This window comes from Melampsora larici-populina (assembly GCF_000204055.1).
Source record: "Melampsora larici-populina 98AG31 unplaced genomic scaffold MELLAscaffold_5, whole genome shotgun sequence".
Lineage (NCBI taxonomy): Eukaryota > Fungi > Basidiomycota > Pucciniomycetes > Pucciniales > Melampsoraceae > Melampsora > Melampsora laricis-populina.
This window is the reverse complement of record NW_006768769.1, coordinates 1,337,997-1,352,451: the sequence shown is the minus strand read 5'-3', so window position 1 is coordinate 1,352,451 and position 14,455 is coordinate 1,337,997. Positions and strand designations below refer to the sequence as shown.

The 14,455-nt window shown below is 40.9% G+C and overlaps 3 protein-coding genes across 3 annotated transcripts; 2 read left to right on the top strand and 1 right to left on the bottom strand.

Annotated features, from left to right (window-relative positions):
- Positions 1-78: 78 nt before the first annotated feature.
- On the bottom strand, positions 79-2,442 carry MELLADRAFT_93528 (uncharacterized protein; the record flags this gene model as incomplete). Its single annotated transcript, XM_007405931.1, has 12 exons — positions 79-120; positions 195-359; positions 444-449; positions 556-668; positions 746-895; positions 984-1,024; positions 1,110-1,214; positions 1,316-1,348; positions 1,451-1,612; positions 1,682-1,705; positions 1,839-2,143; positions 2,251-2,442. 12 exons carry the CDS (start codon positions 2,440-2,442, stop codon positions 79-81), a joined length of 1,338 nt encoding a protein of 445 aa, XP_007405993.1.
- A 1,354-nt stretch (positions 2,443-3,796) lies between these two features.
- MELLADRAFT_93527 (uncharacterized protein) lies at positions 3,797-5,894 on the top strand (the record flags this gene model as incomplete). The annotated part of the gene is made up of 7 exons (XM_007406144.1): positions 3,797-3,857; positions 3,968-4,521; positions 4,611-4,658; positions 4,719-4,886; positions 4,964-5,300; positions 5,374-5,700; positions 5,857-5,894. The coding sequence occupies 7 exons, from the start codon at positions 3,797-3,799 to the stop codon at positions 5,892-5,894; spliced, it is 1,533 nt and encodes a 510-aa protein (XP_007406206.1).
- Positions 5,895-11,045: 5,151 nt separating this feature from the next.
- On the top strand, positions 11,046-12,294 carry MELLADRAFT_93526 (uncharacterized protein; the record flags this gene model as incomplete). Its single annotated transcript, XM_007406145.1, has 7 exons — positions 11,046-11,075; positions 11,156-11,219; positions 11,270-11,333; positions 11,418-11,477; positions 11,536-11,770; positions 11,823-11,847; positions 11,915-12,294. 7 exons carry the CDS (start codon positions 11,046-11,048, stop codon positions 12,292-12,294), a joined length of 858 nt encoding a protein of 285 aa, XP_007406207.1.
- Positions 12,295-14,455: the final 2,161 nt, after the last annotated feature.

The following is a 14,455-nucleotide window of genomic DNA, read 5'->3' as shown; positions in this document are numbered from 1 at the left end:
ACTTGTTCCTTGGGATCTATGGTTGAGGTTTTTGATTGATTTCAGCATGCTTCTCCATTATTGATCTCTATGGCGCCGTTACTCACAAGCTCCATGATACATACTAGGGCCATCAGCAACCTGAATATCAGAAACGGATTCATTCAGCTTGGGTTTTGAGGTGTAGGGGAAAGTGGAGAGTGAAGAGAACCCACATAATCTATTGCAATGATTGCATCAAGCTTTCGATCAGGTTGTAAGAGTGGCCAAAATGGTACAACCTCTCCTCCCCATCCACCATCAGCAAGATACAAGTCTTTTTGATTCTGATCTTCGTACATAAAGGTGCTATTTTCTTCTTGGAGTTTGTAGAATGGGTTCTAAATGTATGATTCGGTACATTTATATTTATTATCAACACTCATAGAGACAAATCTGTGAAGAGATTCTCAGAAGGAGCTTACAGGTACCTACCAATAATATCAAAGTGGTCAGCAAAAGTATCCTAGTATGCAAATCTAAAGTAGGTCTCCCTAGTTTCATTGTATGACAAACTTTGACTCAGAGTTTACTTACAATTGCTTCATCATAAATATTTCGTGTCATAGTATTATACGCTTCAGTTTCTATCGTTTGCCATGAGAAAGATCCAGAAACACCAGGTTGACTTAAAACATTACTACTTGCACCTATAAATTATTAACCGAAGCAAAGAGAAAAGCTCAAAAAAAAATTGATAGGAATGAGATTGTATGTGAAAACTTACTAATTACCCATCCAGCATTATCGAATCCAAGAGCGCAAGAATCGTTTGAAATAGGTTTACCAGAGTTCAGATGAGACCCTAAATAATCTATTGGAATATATGCATTTAATGATGGATGATTTACACCAAATTCTTCTGGACTAAATTCGTCTTTGTAAAAATTCGGAATCAAATTAAATCAAATCTTAGAAAAATCGTTTGAAGACTTTTGGAAAACAGTTTCAGAGATTTTTCTCACAGATTGTAGTGTTGAGATCAATAGTTGATTTTCCTTGGTGTCTTAGAGTGAGAAATAAAACATGGTCAGAATCCAGATAAAGTGAGGTAGATCTCTGGCTAGTTTTCACTTTTTTGATACACTTACCTTGATGTAGAGAGTAAGATTGGGAATGGAGCCGTGTAATTTTTGTATCCAGTAGTATTTCGAATTGATGAAAATAAAACTTTTGTGCCGTGATGTGTATCGTTACTGAGAGAACGTCCCATATCAAAGAAGGAAAAGGAAGAAGGTTTCAAGATGTTCAACATCTTAAATACTAAGAGAATTGCTGAAGAGATGAGCGCTCTCACATGAGATGGTGAGAGAGGATATAAGCTTGAACACTAAGTCAAAAACCGATTATGTGTTAAAATGAACAACCAAAGTCAGATTCGTGATCTCGGTTTGGACAATAACTGAAAATCCAGAGAAAAAGGTGACTCAACTCTGCTAAGCTTGAAGGAAATCCAGCTTTGTGTTTCAGTTCAGCTTGTTTGATAGCTTTCGGATAACGTTTAATTGAATTCCAACTTGCGTAACTATTCTTTTCTGTTAGATTCCAAATTGATTCATTTAAAGATGTGAACGTTGGAAAATCACTCGTGGCCCTTTCAAAATTAAAAAGACGAAAAATCAACAAAAGAAGCCTGTCTGATGTTTTAGTGTGGGTGACTTACCATGAGCCTATTAACCATGAACCTCTGATGATAAAGTAACAAAATAAAGAAGTGAGCTTCAGTTTGATAGTTCATTCATCTTACGTCCTACAACTCATAACATTTTCAAGCCCTCCTTGATTTCTTAAAATTCTCCTTATACATAAAAGACACGAACCCAGATAATCCAGTGATATAATTAGATAATTGTAAAACACCACCTGTACCAGCAAGATTAGCTTGTTCATTCCTATCATCAAACGCATTCAAAACGCCAGCACAACCAAGTAAAGCTCTGATTCCACCACCACTGATAGCTAATCCGATATTTGGTAATGTTTCTCCTGGAATTGGGTTAGATGGTAGGAATGATTCTATGTCGAAATCATCAAGTTGGGCTCTTGTTAGGTATGATCGCCATGCTGGGTTAGATCTTGATGCTTTTTCATTCACGTATGCTGATTCTTTTTCACCAACAAAAGTCTATGAGTCAAATTCTGCCATCAGCATTTTGCTTATGATATTCAGAGTTTCTTTGCGTTCCCCACAGGATGGATTACTGAGTGAAGAGAAAATGGACGAGGCTCAACTTTTCCTGATGGTTGTCTTACAGTAAAGTTAGCGGGACAAGTAACAAAGGTAGGAGCGTATCCATCTGTGGGCGAATCTTCTATGGCTCCTGACCTTCGGATAAGCCCTTGAACGGATTTGGTTTTGATTGCATATGGTACGATGAGGATTAATTGGATTCGAAGTCTTTGGTTCGGCCACCTGAGAAGCATTTTCGATTCTCGAAATCCAGGATCGGTAACCGAAGTCCAAAGATATGGTTATTCAATCTTTCCACGAAATGAGGGATTTTCTTGGCCTGTGTTTTTGTTCGGGGTGATTTTGAATTTAAATGAGAGTATAAAAGGATCGTCGTGCTCAAGAAGATAACCAAAAAAAGGTCAAAGATGTCGTTCTAAGAAAATTAGGATGAGATGAGTTTACAAGTCTTCATGGTGCAATGGTACAAAATTATAGATAAGAGAATGTGTCGGTTGCGAAAACGAAAAAAGATGTGGTGAGACGTTGGTGATGTAGGATTTGAAGGAGGTCTACAAAGAAAACCGAGAGGCTTTTGGATACTTGAGTAGTAAGAATTACTAAATTGAAATGAAACGCGTTTGAGAGGTCATAAAAACAAGTTGTATATACCTTCCTTGCGCATCATTCGAGGTGTTTCAGTCTGCGAGGAACAAATATTGGCTGCAGGAGTTCAGCACTGTGTGTTCGAAAGTGGCAGTTGTTGTTGATTCATCAATAAATGCCCACTTGATTGTCCATATCATCTTCCTTTGTAGCAACGCTACTACAGCACTTGTGACTGGAAGATGCGGGGACCCCATATAGTTGACTTTTGCTGTGGTTCTGGATTACTTTGAGGTTACGAATATGTATAACGTGGCATGGCTGGTTGATCTGGTCACATCTGTTCCTTTGCGTTTTTGCGGACGCTGATCTCAGAAATTTTAAAGAAGGGCTTCATGAAGTGTTCCAAAGCTCAGAAGTATGCTCTGTTGGCCCCTCTGTTGAAACCTGAAAAGATGACAGCGAAGTGAAGACTTGATCAAAACTCCTTGACGAAATTATTTTCACTGTGCCACTATCGTTGTTTGAATATCCTGACGATTTTGTCGAGTTGGATACGATTACAGCCATTGTAATATCTAATGGCAGATTTTTGAAAAGATGTGTCGTGACTGGTTTTTACTCTGGAAGTCCAAAAGTCGAAAAAAAGACGAATTTTTTCCATTTTCAGATTAAAGTGTATCGTGCTTCTTATAAGACGAGACAAACCCTTTCGCATTTCATCTTTCTTACGTTTTTCCAACTCTCTCTTTCCGGTTATTATCTTTTCGAAATGATTACCGGAAAGCCATTTATAATGGCGACCACATCATCCCATCCAACATCTTTCCCCAGATTTCGATCTATTTCAATTCCTATAACATCCGTTATATCCACATTCTCCTTTCGTCCATTCTTTAGCAAAAGAACCATTTGTGATCGTATGTTATCCGCTTTGGTTTCATAAAGTTTTCTATCTCTCAATTGATTCTATGCTCATCCCCGGTTTTGATAGTTATAAAAATGGCCAATACTTCTTCAATTGCTCCCACCGAGACTCCCTTGACTGGCCACATGAATCCTTGTGAGTCCAACTTCAAGTTGTCCTTTCCAACCTTCTTCATATAATACCTTTTCTCCTTCATTTCTGATCCCCTTTCCATTGTTTGCCGTTTGATCTGTTATCCCATTCAGTGTTTGATTTGCCAGAGGATCGGACAGGTGACGACCGACGAGCCACCTGTATCCGACAAGACCCCTTGTTACGCGTGGGCACTCCGGCTCGGGACATTTTCGAGAAGAATAATCAAATGTCAATTGAAGTGAAATTCAAGATCTATACCGACCTCGAGGTCGACATGAATGCTCCAAATCAGAGCACCCCAAAGGTTGGGGCTGGTAAGAAGGCACCGAAGTCAGCCAAACTCAATTTGATAGACTCTAAAGCAATCAACAGTCATTACCTCGAGATCAAGACTTGTCCGTTTGGAAAGAGTCTTAACGAATTTAAGGAGCAGGTGGCTGAAGCTTGTGAAGTTTATGAGCCTGGTATGAAAAAGATTATTCTCAACAGTTCTTTCTCGCCAGACCTGAAGTGGAAAGCCAATGTTGGCCGGTCCAAGTCGGTTCTCAACGATTACGAACAATGGCAACTTTTTGTCGATGCTCTTGAAAAGTCGACCAAAAAATCGGGAGTCGTTTCAATTGAGAATGAAAATGTACAAGTCAAAGCAAAAGATGGTAGTAAGGTGAGTTGTCTTTCCTACTAGATTCCAATTTCCTATTTTTGTTTGTCAGTCTAATGACTTTGCATCGATAGGCATCTGCAACTAAGAAGCTGATTGCGACGGCTAACGGAGGTGGGGTAGATGATCAAGAATTGGAGGTGTGCAGTTGACAATATCTTCAACATCTAGTCTTGACTGATTTTAACGATGCTTCACAGGAATCAAAGCAAGAACGAGAGTTGCAAACTTTGGCTAACCAGATTTTTAGTCAGCATGCCATCGACAAGTCGACCGGAGGCCCTGGAAAGCTCTTGACCACCCCGTGGGATCCGACTTTTCAATATCGATTGGTGTACCCCGCTGCCTGGATATGGGCTAAAGGTGTGGTGCGTGATTGATGAAGTACCTTCCTCGCTCATCAATATGGAGCTATCCACTGATTCACACCTTTATATTCATATAGGCGGCCAACATTGCAACCGTCGATATACCTCCAAACACTTCGGAGTTTCGGTACGAGATCAAGAAAACTCAATGGATCCACCCTGACATGGGGGTGGATCATCGTGTTCAACTTCGTTTACAAGGTCGCCCTCGAGGATCCCAAGGGATCAACTCAAACACTACCCACGTAGGTGTTGGTGGTTCCGGTTTGAAGGACAGTTCGGGCCTTTCGCACTCCAGCTCCATGCCCGAGATGAAGCCGAACTTGGAGCAGCTCGGTGAAAAACGTAACGCCTCTGGGCCCAGTGATTTGATTGATGTCAAGCCAAACTTGAAGAAGATGAAGGTTGAAGCACGTGAGCCATGTGCGATGATAGTGATCTTAGATATATATTTACTGATTGACCTTGTTTGATTTTCTGCCTCTAGTTCCCAACAATACAATTGACAACCCGATTTATGTGTCTAGTGAATTCGAAAGTGACTGGGACAGTTCGAATGAAAGCAGCAATGTCTCGATCGAAATTGAGAACCCTTCCACCTCTCACTCAGTGGCTTTAGAGTTGTTTCTCGTTGACTGCGAGATAGCTTCGGACGACGATGCCACTCGGACCGTCCTTAGAGATGCTGGTATCAAGTCCTGGACTGACTTGATACCAAGCCTCCAACTCACGGAATCGACTTTGACGGCCAAGGGTATGGACCGTCAAATAGCCAACCGCCTGATGAGCGAGGCCCAAGCTCGATTTAACAAGTGTAAGTGGTCTAATCATTTGATTTAATGATTAGCCACCGTTGATTGACCTGATGATCATTACCGACACAGGATAAACTGCTATCCAATCCCCACATGTATATTTTCATGGTATACATTAAAATTGGCTATAACTTCCTTTCTCCCGTTATGTTTAGGGAACATAGATGTTACCGAAAATTTGTTCCCTTCCTGAATGCACATTGTCTTATGATTCCTGAGTTCGCTCAATCCAATATGTTTTCGTCCTTTATTTTTTATATGCTTCCTTTGTTTCCTACAAATTCTACATCGTTGATCGACGCTTTGTAAGCAATTCAAACCAATTGATATCACTCGAGCAAAAACAAGTCCAATATATGATACTGTCCGAAATGACCCCCTGGCCCGAAGTGAACAAAATTCAATCATCTAGTCGATGTAAGTCTGAGTGACTCAAAAGCCACTCAATGACTTAATGATGAGTGGACAAATAATCTTTCGAAACGTGTTATCCTCATAATCGAGACTTGTCCAAGTCTCGATTTCTAGCCTGCCAATTGTAGGTTAGTATGAGAGGGTATCGCATCAATGTAAAGATGCGATATCTCAATCTTCAAAGTATCTGATAGCACTCAATATCGGTGTCATGGTCGAAATCACATCTGAATCGCATTTCATGATTCATAGTCACTTCACATACAAGTTTCTTTACAATCTTCAAAAGCAGAATCAAACCGAATACAACAAGACACAACATGAAACCAATCAAAAGTTGTCAAATGTAACGACAACTTTTGAACAATTTGGTACAAAGTTCTTCTGTGAACAAATTCATACAAGTGACAAAGATAGAAGCTTCCTCACCTGCGACATTGAGCGCACGGTGAAGGGCTCGTGTTCTTTTCAAACGCGACTTGAGTGGAGAAAAGGCTAATTCGATTGGATTCATGTCGGGTGAGTAAGTTGGGAGGTACAGCAGTCGAACTCCTCGTGCTTCACAAAGGGCAGGTATGTTCCCTCCGTGATGGATGGGAGCATTATCCATGACAAGTACCGAATTTCGAGCTGGCCACGGATTCATAGCAGGTAACTGAGGTTGATGAATCATCAGTGAACCTTAGTATGTCACCCGAAAAGCCAAAAGAAAACGTACCAAAGAGTCTTCTAAGAACGCCTCAAAATCGATCCTTGAGTAGCCTCCAGGCTGAATAGCTAAACCCACAAGGCCCCCCAAAGAGATGGCTGGTAACACAGACCATCTCTGGGACCTAGTCGCTCTCTCCTGCCGGACCGTTCGTGCGCCACGAGGTGCCCGTGCGTAATCACGGTAGAGATGACGTTTGTTCACAGCCGTTTCATCTAAATAAATAACAATGATTCAGTATGATACTATAATCGATGATGTAGAAACCACGTGAATGATAATCTCACCGGTAAAAACAAGGCAATAGGGGTCGATGCCAAAAATCTCCCCGATATATGCACCTCGCGCCTCCTCTGATTGATTCGGATGGACGGTGCGAGCCTTCTTTCTGGTCCATCCTAGGCGTAATCGGACCTCGTTGGAGAGGGTCTTGAGGGAGACCACAATTCCGAATCTGTCGGAAATTTTAAGTTGAAGTTCATCTAGAAACAAAGTTGGATCGTGTTCGAGGGATTCAATGATGAAAGCGTGTTGAGCGGGGCCTAAGATCGGGCGAGCACCTTGGATCATGTGATCTTCGGGATTAGTGATGATGGCGCGAGTCGTCTGGTACAATTCAAACCATCTTCGGACCGACGAGAGAGAGACATCAACGCCCAGAGTTGAGACGATGTCGTGGAATCGCATTCCACGCATCACCATTCGAATAACAACCATTTTGATATCAGGTTGATAGTTATTGATGGGCATCTATAAGAATATGCATGTCAGTAATGAAGGGAATGCCAAATCCAATTGAAAACACTCACAAATGATGGACCCGGTGGGTGGATGAAACTCAAAGGCCTGTTTTTTTCCTTGAAAGGTCGAACGAGAGAAACTGATTTGATTGAAAGAGAACCAAATCGAAAAAGAATGGAATCCCAGAAAAAAGATAAAATCAAAACTGGTCAGTGAGGTGGTGGGGAGCAGTGACCAGTGATGGCATTCCACTTGCCTTGGCGGGTGATTGGGAAAGGATGTGTGTGGTGTGGGAAAAGCGGCAAACGAGGGGTTTTCGTCTGGTTGGGAGAAACCCAGAGGAACGGGTGGGTGGATTGGTCCGGTTAATAAAAATAAAAAAATTAAATTAGAAATTAGAATCAACCGGCTTTCGTATGGCTCAGTACGGAGTCATGCATTTAGAGGGAGAGAGGAAACTGCGTAAACTTACCTGCCCAGCTTATTACCTTATGAAACGAAGGCAATAAGGTTCATCAATTTGGAAACGTTTTTTTCGAGTTTTTGACGTCGAATTAAATCCGGCGACGACACATTTGTTCAAAAATGTGCCAATAGATATTACAATAGAGACCAGGCGCAGATTTTCCGGCTTGTTCATTACTATTCTGCATTGTTTTTCACGTTTTCTCACTTTCTCGTCTCAAATTTGGGTCAATTGTCCTTTTGAGACGTCCTTTACAGTTCGAACAGCAAGATACTCGTTTTCTTCTTGTCGTGCCTCACATAGTTTCAGTGAGGCACGACATCATCCATTCATCTATCATGAATGTATGATGGTCATCTACCCCTTACTCCGGATGTCTCTCCCTGCATAGTAAAGAATCAAAAAGGCAGATTTCTGGACCTTCTGATTGTCTCACTATTCGACATCATCGTTGTCAAACATTCGGTTTTTTGGCCTTTTGAAAGTGATTTTATTTGCCCTTCTGTCCGAATTTTGTTGCCCGCATGAACTTTGCGAGGTCAAATCACAGCAAAGAGCCATGGGTTTTGGGAGTTCTTTTCTGTGAAAGGTCTCGGGTGTGGCAATGCACGTAAGCCACACATGCTGGAATTGCTTATATGTTTGCCCGATTGTGTTATCCGCTCTCCTCAGTCAAATAGTTCCTAAAATCCAACTATATGTGGTTAGTTTGCTTGTTTCTCATGTTGGGGTAGCCATTTTGTAGTGATTTTTTGAGCTCCGGAATCTTACTTGTTTCTGTTCAATCTTTTCAAAGGGAAAGCATTGCAGCTTGAATTCGATAGAACACAAGCTCAGCATTCAGGCCGAGGTAAAATTAATCATTGGACATCTCAAACATTGGGCATGGTTTTAGATAGGTGAGCGAGTGACACTCTGTAGCATGTCACTCGCACTCTAACCGAATTCCTCTGCAGATCCCAGATTCAAAAACCACTCTAGCAGTGGAAAACCTGCTAACGACGTGCAAAAATCTAGACAAAGTGCGCCTGGTCCTTAATGGCTGTATCACAGCTCGGGATGCCATATCTGTCGGATACGGCTTGTCTGATGGATGGCTTCAAGTGCCAAGGGGAGCTATAAGAAATCGAATTCGACGGGTAGAATAAGGTTGAATACGACCTGCTCAAAATCTCAGAGAAGCACTGAAAGCATTCAATTTGGTTAAACTTGTATGCGGTGGGTACCCGAGGTGGATCTCCTTGACCTTCCTTCTCTCGAAACCTCCTAACCTGACCTGAAGCAAAACCAGGGAAACCTTCAACCCCACTCTGATTACCTCACTTCAACAAAAACTGCATCTCTTGATACATACATATATATGAACAACCTTGAAATTGAAAACTTTTTTTTCGGTGAGACTCAGTTTTTCAAATGACCCCGTTTGGTTAAATGCTCAGGGTGCGAACTTCTAATAACAGTTGAATGCATATTGGTCTCTCAGCCAAAGACTTTTCCCATTATCAATACATCGGTGGTCGGCTGGTCGAACCCTCGATGGTGGTGGCAGGAGTGAGCAAAATTGAGGATACACAGAAGCGACCTTACCCGACTTACTTCGACATCCCAACATGCGTCAATTTCAGTCCTACCGAATCAGGTTTCTTCCGATTTATTGGTCTTTAATCTTCACTTTTTTTACACTAGCATCAAGTGAAGAGAAGTACAAGGAGTGGTGTGGAAAGTGAGTCCTCCATGAGCGTTTTTTCGGCTGGTTCTGACCACTATAACTTTCGATTGCAGGCACTATGAATCCAGTGCTCCGGCTACTCCCCCACTCGGCGCCTTCGCTGATCCACCCGCTGGATCGTTTGACCTAAGATGTATCGCCACCTTACAGCCTTACCTTTCGACCGATAAACTCTCTGAAGCCTCCCTCATCCTGGATCATCCTGATCCATCAGCTCGAATTGATGTGATTGACCCACTCACCGACCGATCTCTTCTTCATAATGGCCCCGTGTCGCCTGGAAAAGTGTTGTTCAAAATTTCAGAACTTGGCCCTCCCAGAATTGAACCCTACAAACTAATCTGTCGACTCTCAAGCGATACCAAGACTTTGGCCACCCATTTTAACGTGTTGTTCTTACCGCCTAATCCTATACCTAAAGCTAGCGTTGTGCGCAAGAATGCAGAGTCAGGGATGTTAAGCATCTCAGATCACCATGGTTCACTAGTACCATTTTTTCCTTTTGGGCACGTTCGAGTCAAAAATCAATTAACTTTTCAACCTTCCAGCTGATCAGTCTTTTCTTTACCCACAGATTCTATTCCGGTTTGCAAACCATTGTTGTACCTATCTTTATCCAGGAAATCACTCACCATTTCTTTGTTTTATCCTATCCAAAAATCTTTCATTTACCATCGACACAGCGGATAAGTATGATGATTTACAAAGTAAAGTCAACTCTTTTAAACGATCTGGTAGTGAGTCAATCAGTTTGAATACTTTTTTCCTTCCAAGAACTCCAAACACAAGGCAATTCTAAAGACTTACAATTCAAAATACTTCGACTTTCTTTCACTGAGCATAATCTTTGTTTATTTTACAGTGACTACGATGAACCCAGTTCCAGATGTTCCATATTTCAACTTGACCCAAATTCAACAAATGTGGTCACTCTTTGACCAAGCTGGAATTTGGTTTCAACACAACATGAGACATTCTTTTTCAAATCTAACTCAGTACGTGAGCTGATATCAAAACTTGAAAACAGAACCACAAATTCATAGATTGATAATTGGTCATATGGTTTCTATGTACCACATCACTTAACCAGGGTAGATACCCAGCTTGAGGTAGTGATGAAGCAGCCTAATTTACTAGCCTATTATACCGCTGACGAGTTAAGTGGTCCAGGACCACTTTTATATTAGGAACACAACTGATATAACTTCTTTGATTTGTGTGAAATGATAGGCCAGACGGTAACGCATTTTCGCTAGCAGTAGAAAACGCTACACGTCATCTTCGTATGCGAGATCCATATCATCCTGTGTCATTGGTACGCTCTTGCTATATCAAATAATAATATAGAGCACCTTTGGATTACTCAATGCGGATCTATGTTCTCGGTGACTTTAGGCATTGAATTGTCAAGATTTCTTCTTTGAGGAGTTTACCAAGGACATCGACATTGTGATGACAGGTGAGTATTTACCAACCACTATGGTCCTTTTTATCTCTTGTGATGACTAGGTCCCAACTTTATTGATACCTTCCAAAACAAAGATCCTTACCCAATTGGACTCAAGTCCACCACGTCAGTATCACATCATGTCTTCTCCCGGTCTCCAAGCAAAAAACTACGGGTCTGATAAAGCTATCATATCTCATTTCTATCCAGTCACTCTGCGCCTTGGGGTACAGTTTGTAATGCTACTTACGGTGATTGTGGATGTGACAAGTCAGAGCATTCTCCTTCTTTTTAAACAAAGTGCCATTTGCTAATATTACCAAAACAGTTGTGAAGGAAACTTGAGCGATCTTTCAAGTCGTATGAGACGTTTCAAATCATACCGAAGATCTTTAGGTCGGGATAGAAGTTTGATGATCTGGGGAATTCCTCAGTCTTTTTGGGATGATAGTTATTGGACTCGTTCACCTACTGGACAAGAGTATTTGACTAGCTGTACAATATATGTCATTGAAGGAGCTGTAGGATTGATGGCTTGGGCTGATGGTTCAATGACCCCTGAGGTGAGTTACATCCACGTAGAGGATTATATTGCTTGATGTGCTGAATTCCAAGCAGTTCGATGGAACTTTGGATGAAGGTAATATTACCTCCAGATTATTAGCTAAGCTTTTCTTGTCTTTCTTCCATGAATAAGATTGACCAAGCAGCTACACAGTTTAGTGGCGCTTTAAAAACCATGACACCCTATCTTGCAACTCCTCAACTCGAAATTCCAGAGCCGACTGAATCAAACTATGTCTTAGCGAGATTATGGGTTTCTTATGACCAAAAATCAGTACTGGTGATGACTGCAAATATGAAAGCTGAAGTCGGTGAATGGACAATCAAAATCCCAGAATCAATTGGATCAATTTCTCTCAAGTCTCAGAATATATTATTTGCTTCTGGAGTTATAGATCAGCCAGGTTTTCAAAACGGTCAACTTTTTGGTAAAATTGAGAAAATAGGATGTGCTGCTTGGGTATTTGATTTAGATAATGTAGCTGTCAGAACACTTTTGATTCATCAAGATAATACTCTTTGAAACACTGCTATTTCTTTCCTCTTTGATTTTGTTGAAATGTAAGACAACGTTTTGTTATCCTTCGATGTCATTTTTCCAAAAATAGAGTTAACGGGCTATATCCTGCTATGCCATTATTGTATGCAACTCGAGTGTAATATATATTTAGTTACTTGATCCTCCTGAATTTATTTACACTATTTACGCAATAGCTGTTCTTAATAGGACAGGGGCCCTTCTATGATGAGATAGGATTTCCCTTATGTTCCATTCATATCAAAAAGAAGATGTCATGATAAATAAGATTAGCTACTCTAATGATTTAACTCAGATATCAGAGACCCCCCTAGGAAACAATTATTCAACCTTTGTAGAAGCAGACAAGGTTCAGTAGAGCCCCATGCAGAAATGAAACCAGTCAGATAGAACTCCTTCTACAACAATGCTAAGATTATTCAGGATTTTCCATCTTGACCAGATTTGGGGTTATACTTCCCGTGGTGATAAAAGTCGAGTAGTTATTGAGAGCCATAAGTAAGGCTGTATCGTTTGAAGATCTTCAAAGTGATCGGCGTAGTGTCAAAACATACAGAAAGAAAGCTGGGTGTCAGCATACAGGACCATCACAAAGGAAAAGTGGTGCTAATCAGCGCGAGGAATACACAATTACTGGACATTCACCATTATCATACCGGGTCAAAGTGCTACTAGCATTTCTTGTAAATGTCACGTGTGGATCAGCTTCAAAGCTGTATGTATAGGATATAAATATCTTACTTTTCTCTGATTGCCGTTTCTCTTCATCCTGACTCTCTACCACCACGACTCTTGACCACCACACCAACCACCACACCAACATACCATTTCATAAAAACCTTTACTATTTCCTGAATTCTTCCCACTTCTCTTCCATTTCTCTTTCATCATGAATCTCCCCAAGTTAACTTTTAAAAAGATCTTCGGTCATCGTTTTCAAAAAACCCTCTTTGTTTACTTCCCGTTGAACTTCTTCTTTGTTATCTTTTTGATTTTTGGCACTCACAAGATCTCTCCTCGCAAAGTTCCAGAGTCGTTCATCCTTAAACTCATCGCTAAAAACTTGTACACCATTCTTCCTTGGGCTTATTTCCATTCTCATGTTCTTTACTCTCGCTACGACACTCTTCCAAAAAAGCGTTCGTCTATTCCTGAGAAAGATATCGAACTCGGTCCAGTAGCTCCTCTTCCGAAACCTCTCGATGCTCCAATCCCCCTTCCAGCCGAATTTGTTGAAATTGATCTAGGTATGTTATCTTTCCTACAGTTCTTCCTTCTCATGATTTTATAAACCAGTCTAACAAACTCTTCCTGTTTTTACAATCGCTTCTAGGTGAAGGTCCCTCAAACTGCTGTCTTCCTGGTCCTCCTCGACCTTTTTTAACGTGTGAAGTTTGAAGAGCTCGACTTGATTTCATCTTGGTATGTCATCTCTGCCTTCATTTGTCATCTATTCATCTTTTCTGAGTACAAATTCATTATGCATCTTCATCTATCTAATCATTTTGACTTTTCCCAAATCTCTTGTGGCTTGGCAGGCGACGCGTTCCTTGATCTATTTCCTCATCTCGATGTCTTTTATTGTGACCATTCCATTCTCTCGTTTGAAATGTGTTCTTGTTGTTTTTGTTTTGCGATGATGAGTAGGAGTTTACTTTTTGAATATTCGTATCGAGTCATTGCCGATATTCGAATCAATTAGTACTTTGAATACCCTCACTCTGAGCTCCTTTACTTATATCTTTCAATCTAGTTTGTAATCAAAAGACATATATCAACATCTTCTTTCAAATGCATCGAAGTGGCCGGATGAATAGGGATGTCAAAGATACCCAAGTAATAGGTTGCTTTCTTTGTCATAAGACTATTATCGTGGGAATTGGCTTTTACAAAGTGACATTTTCATAGAGTTTTTGTGTTTGTCTACTGTCACCGAGAAAGATACCGAGCTTGGTCCAATAGCTTCTCCTCCAAACCCTCTCGATGCTATATTCCCACTGCTCCAAAACAAAATCTACTGGTACGCTTCCATCTGAGTTTCTGAAGTCAACCTTGGTACATGTGTAATTTCTTTCGATTTTGAGTTTGTTTCCTTTTGCTTGGACTCTGATGTTTGTTTTCTCGACACTTTTCAGCTCAATTTTCA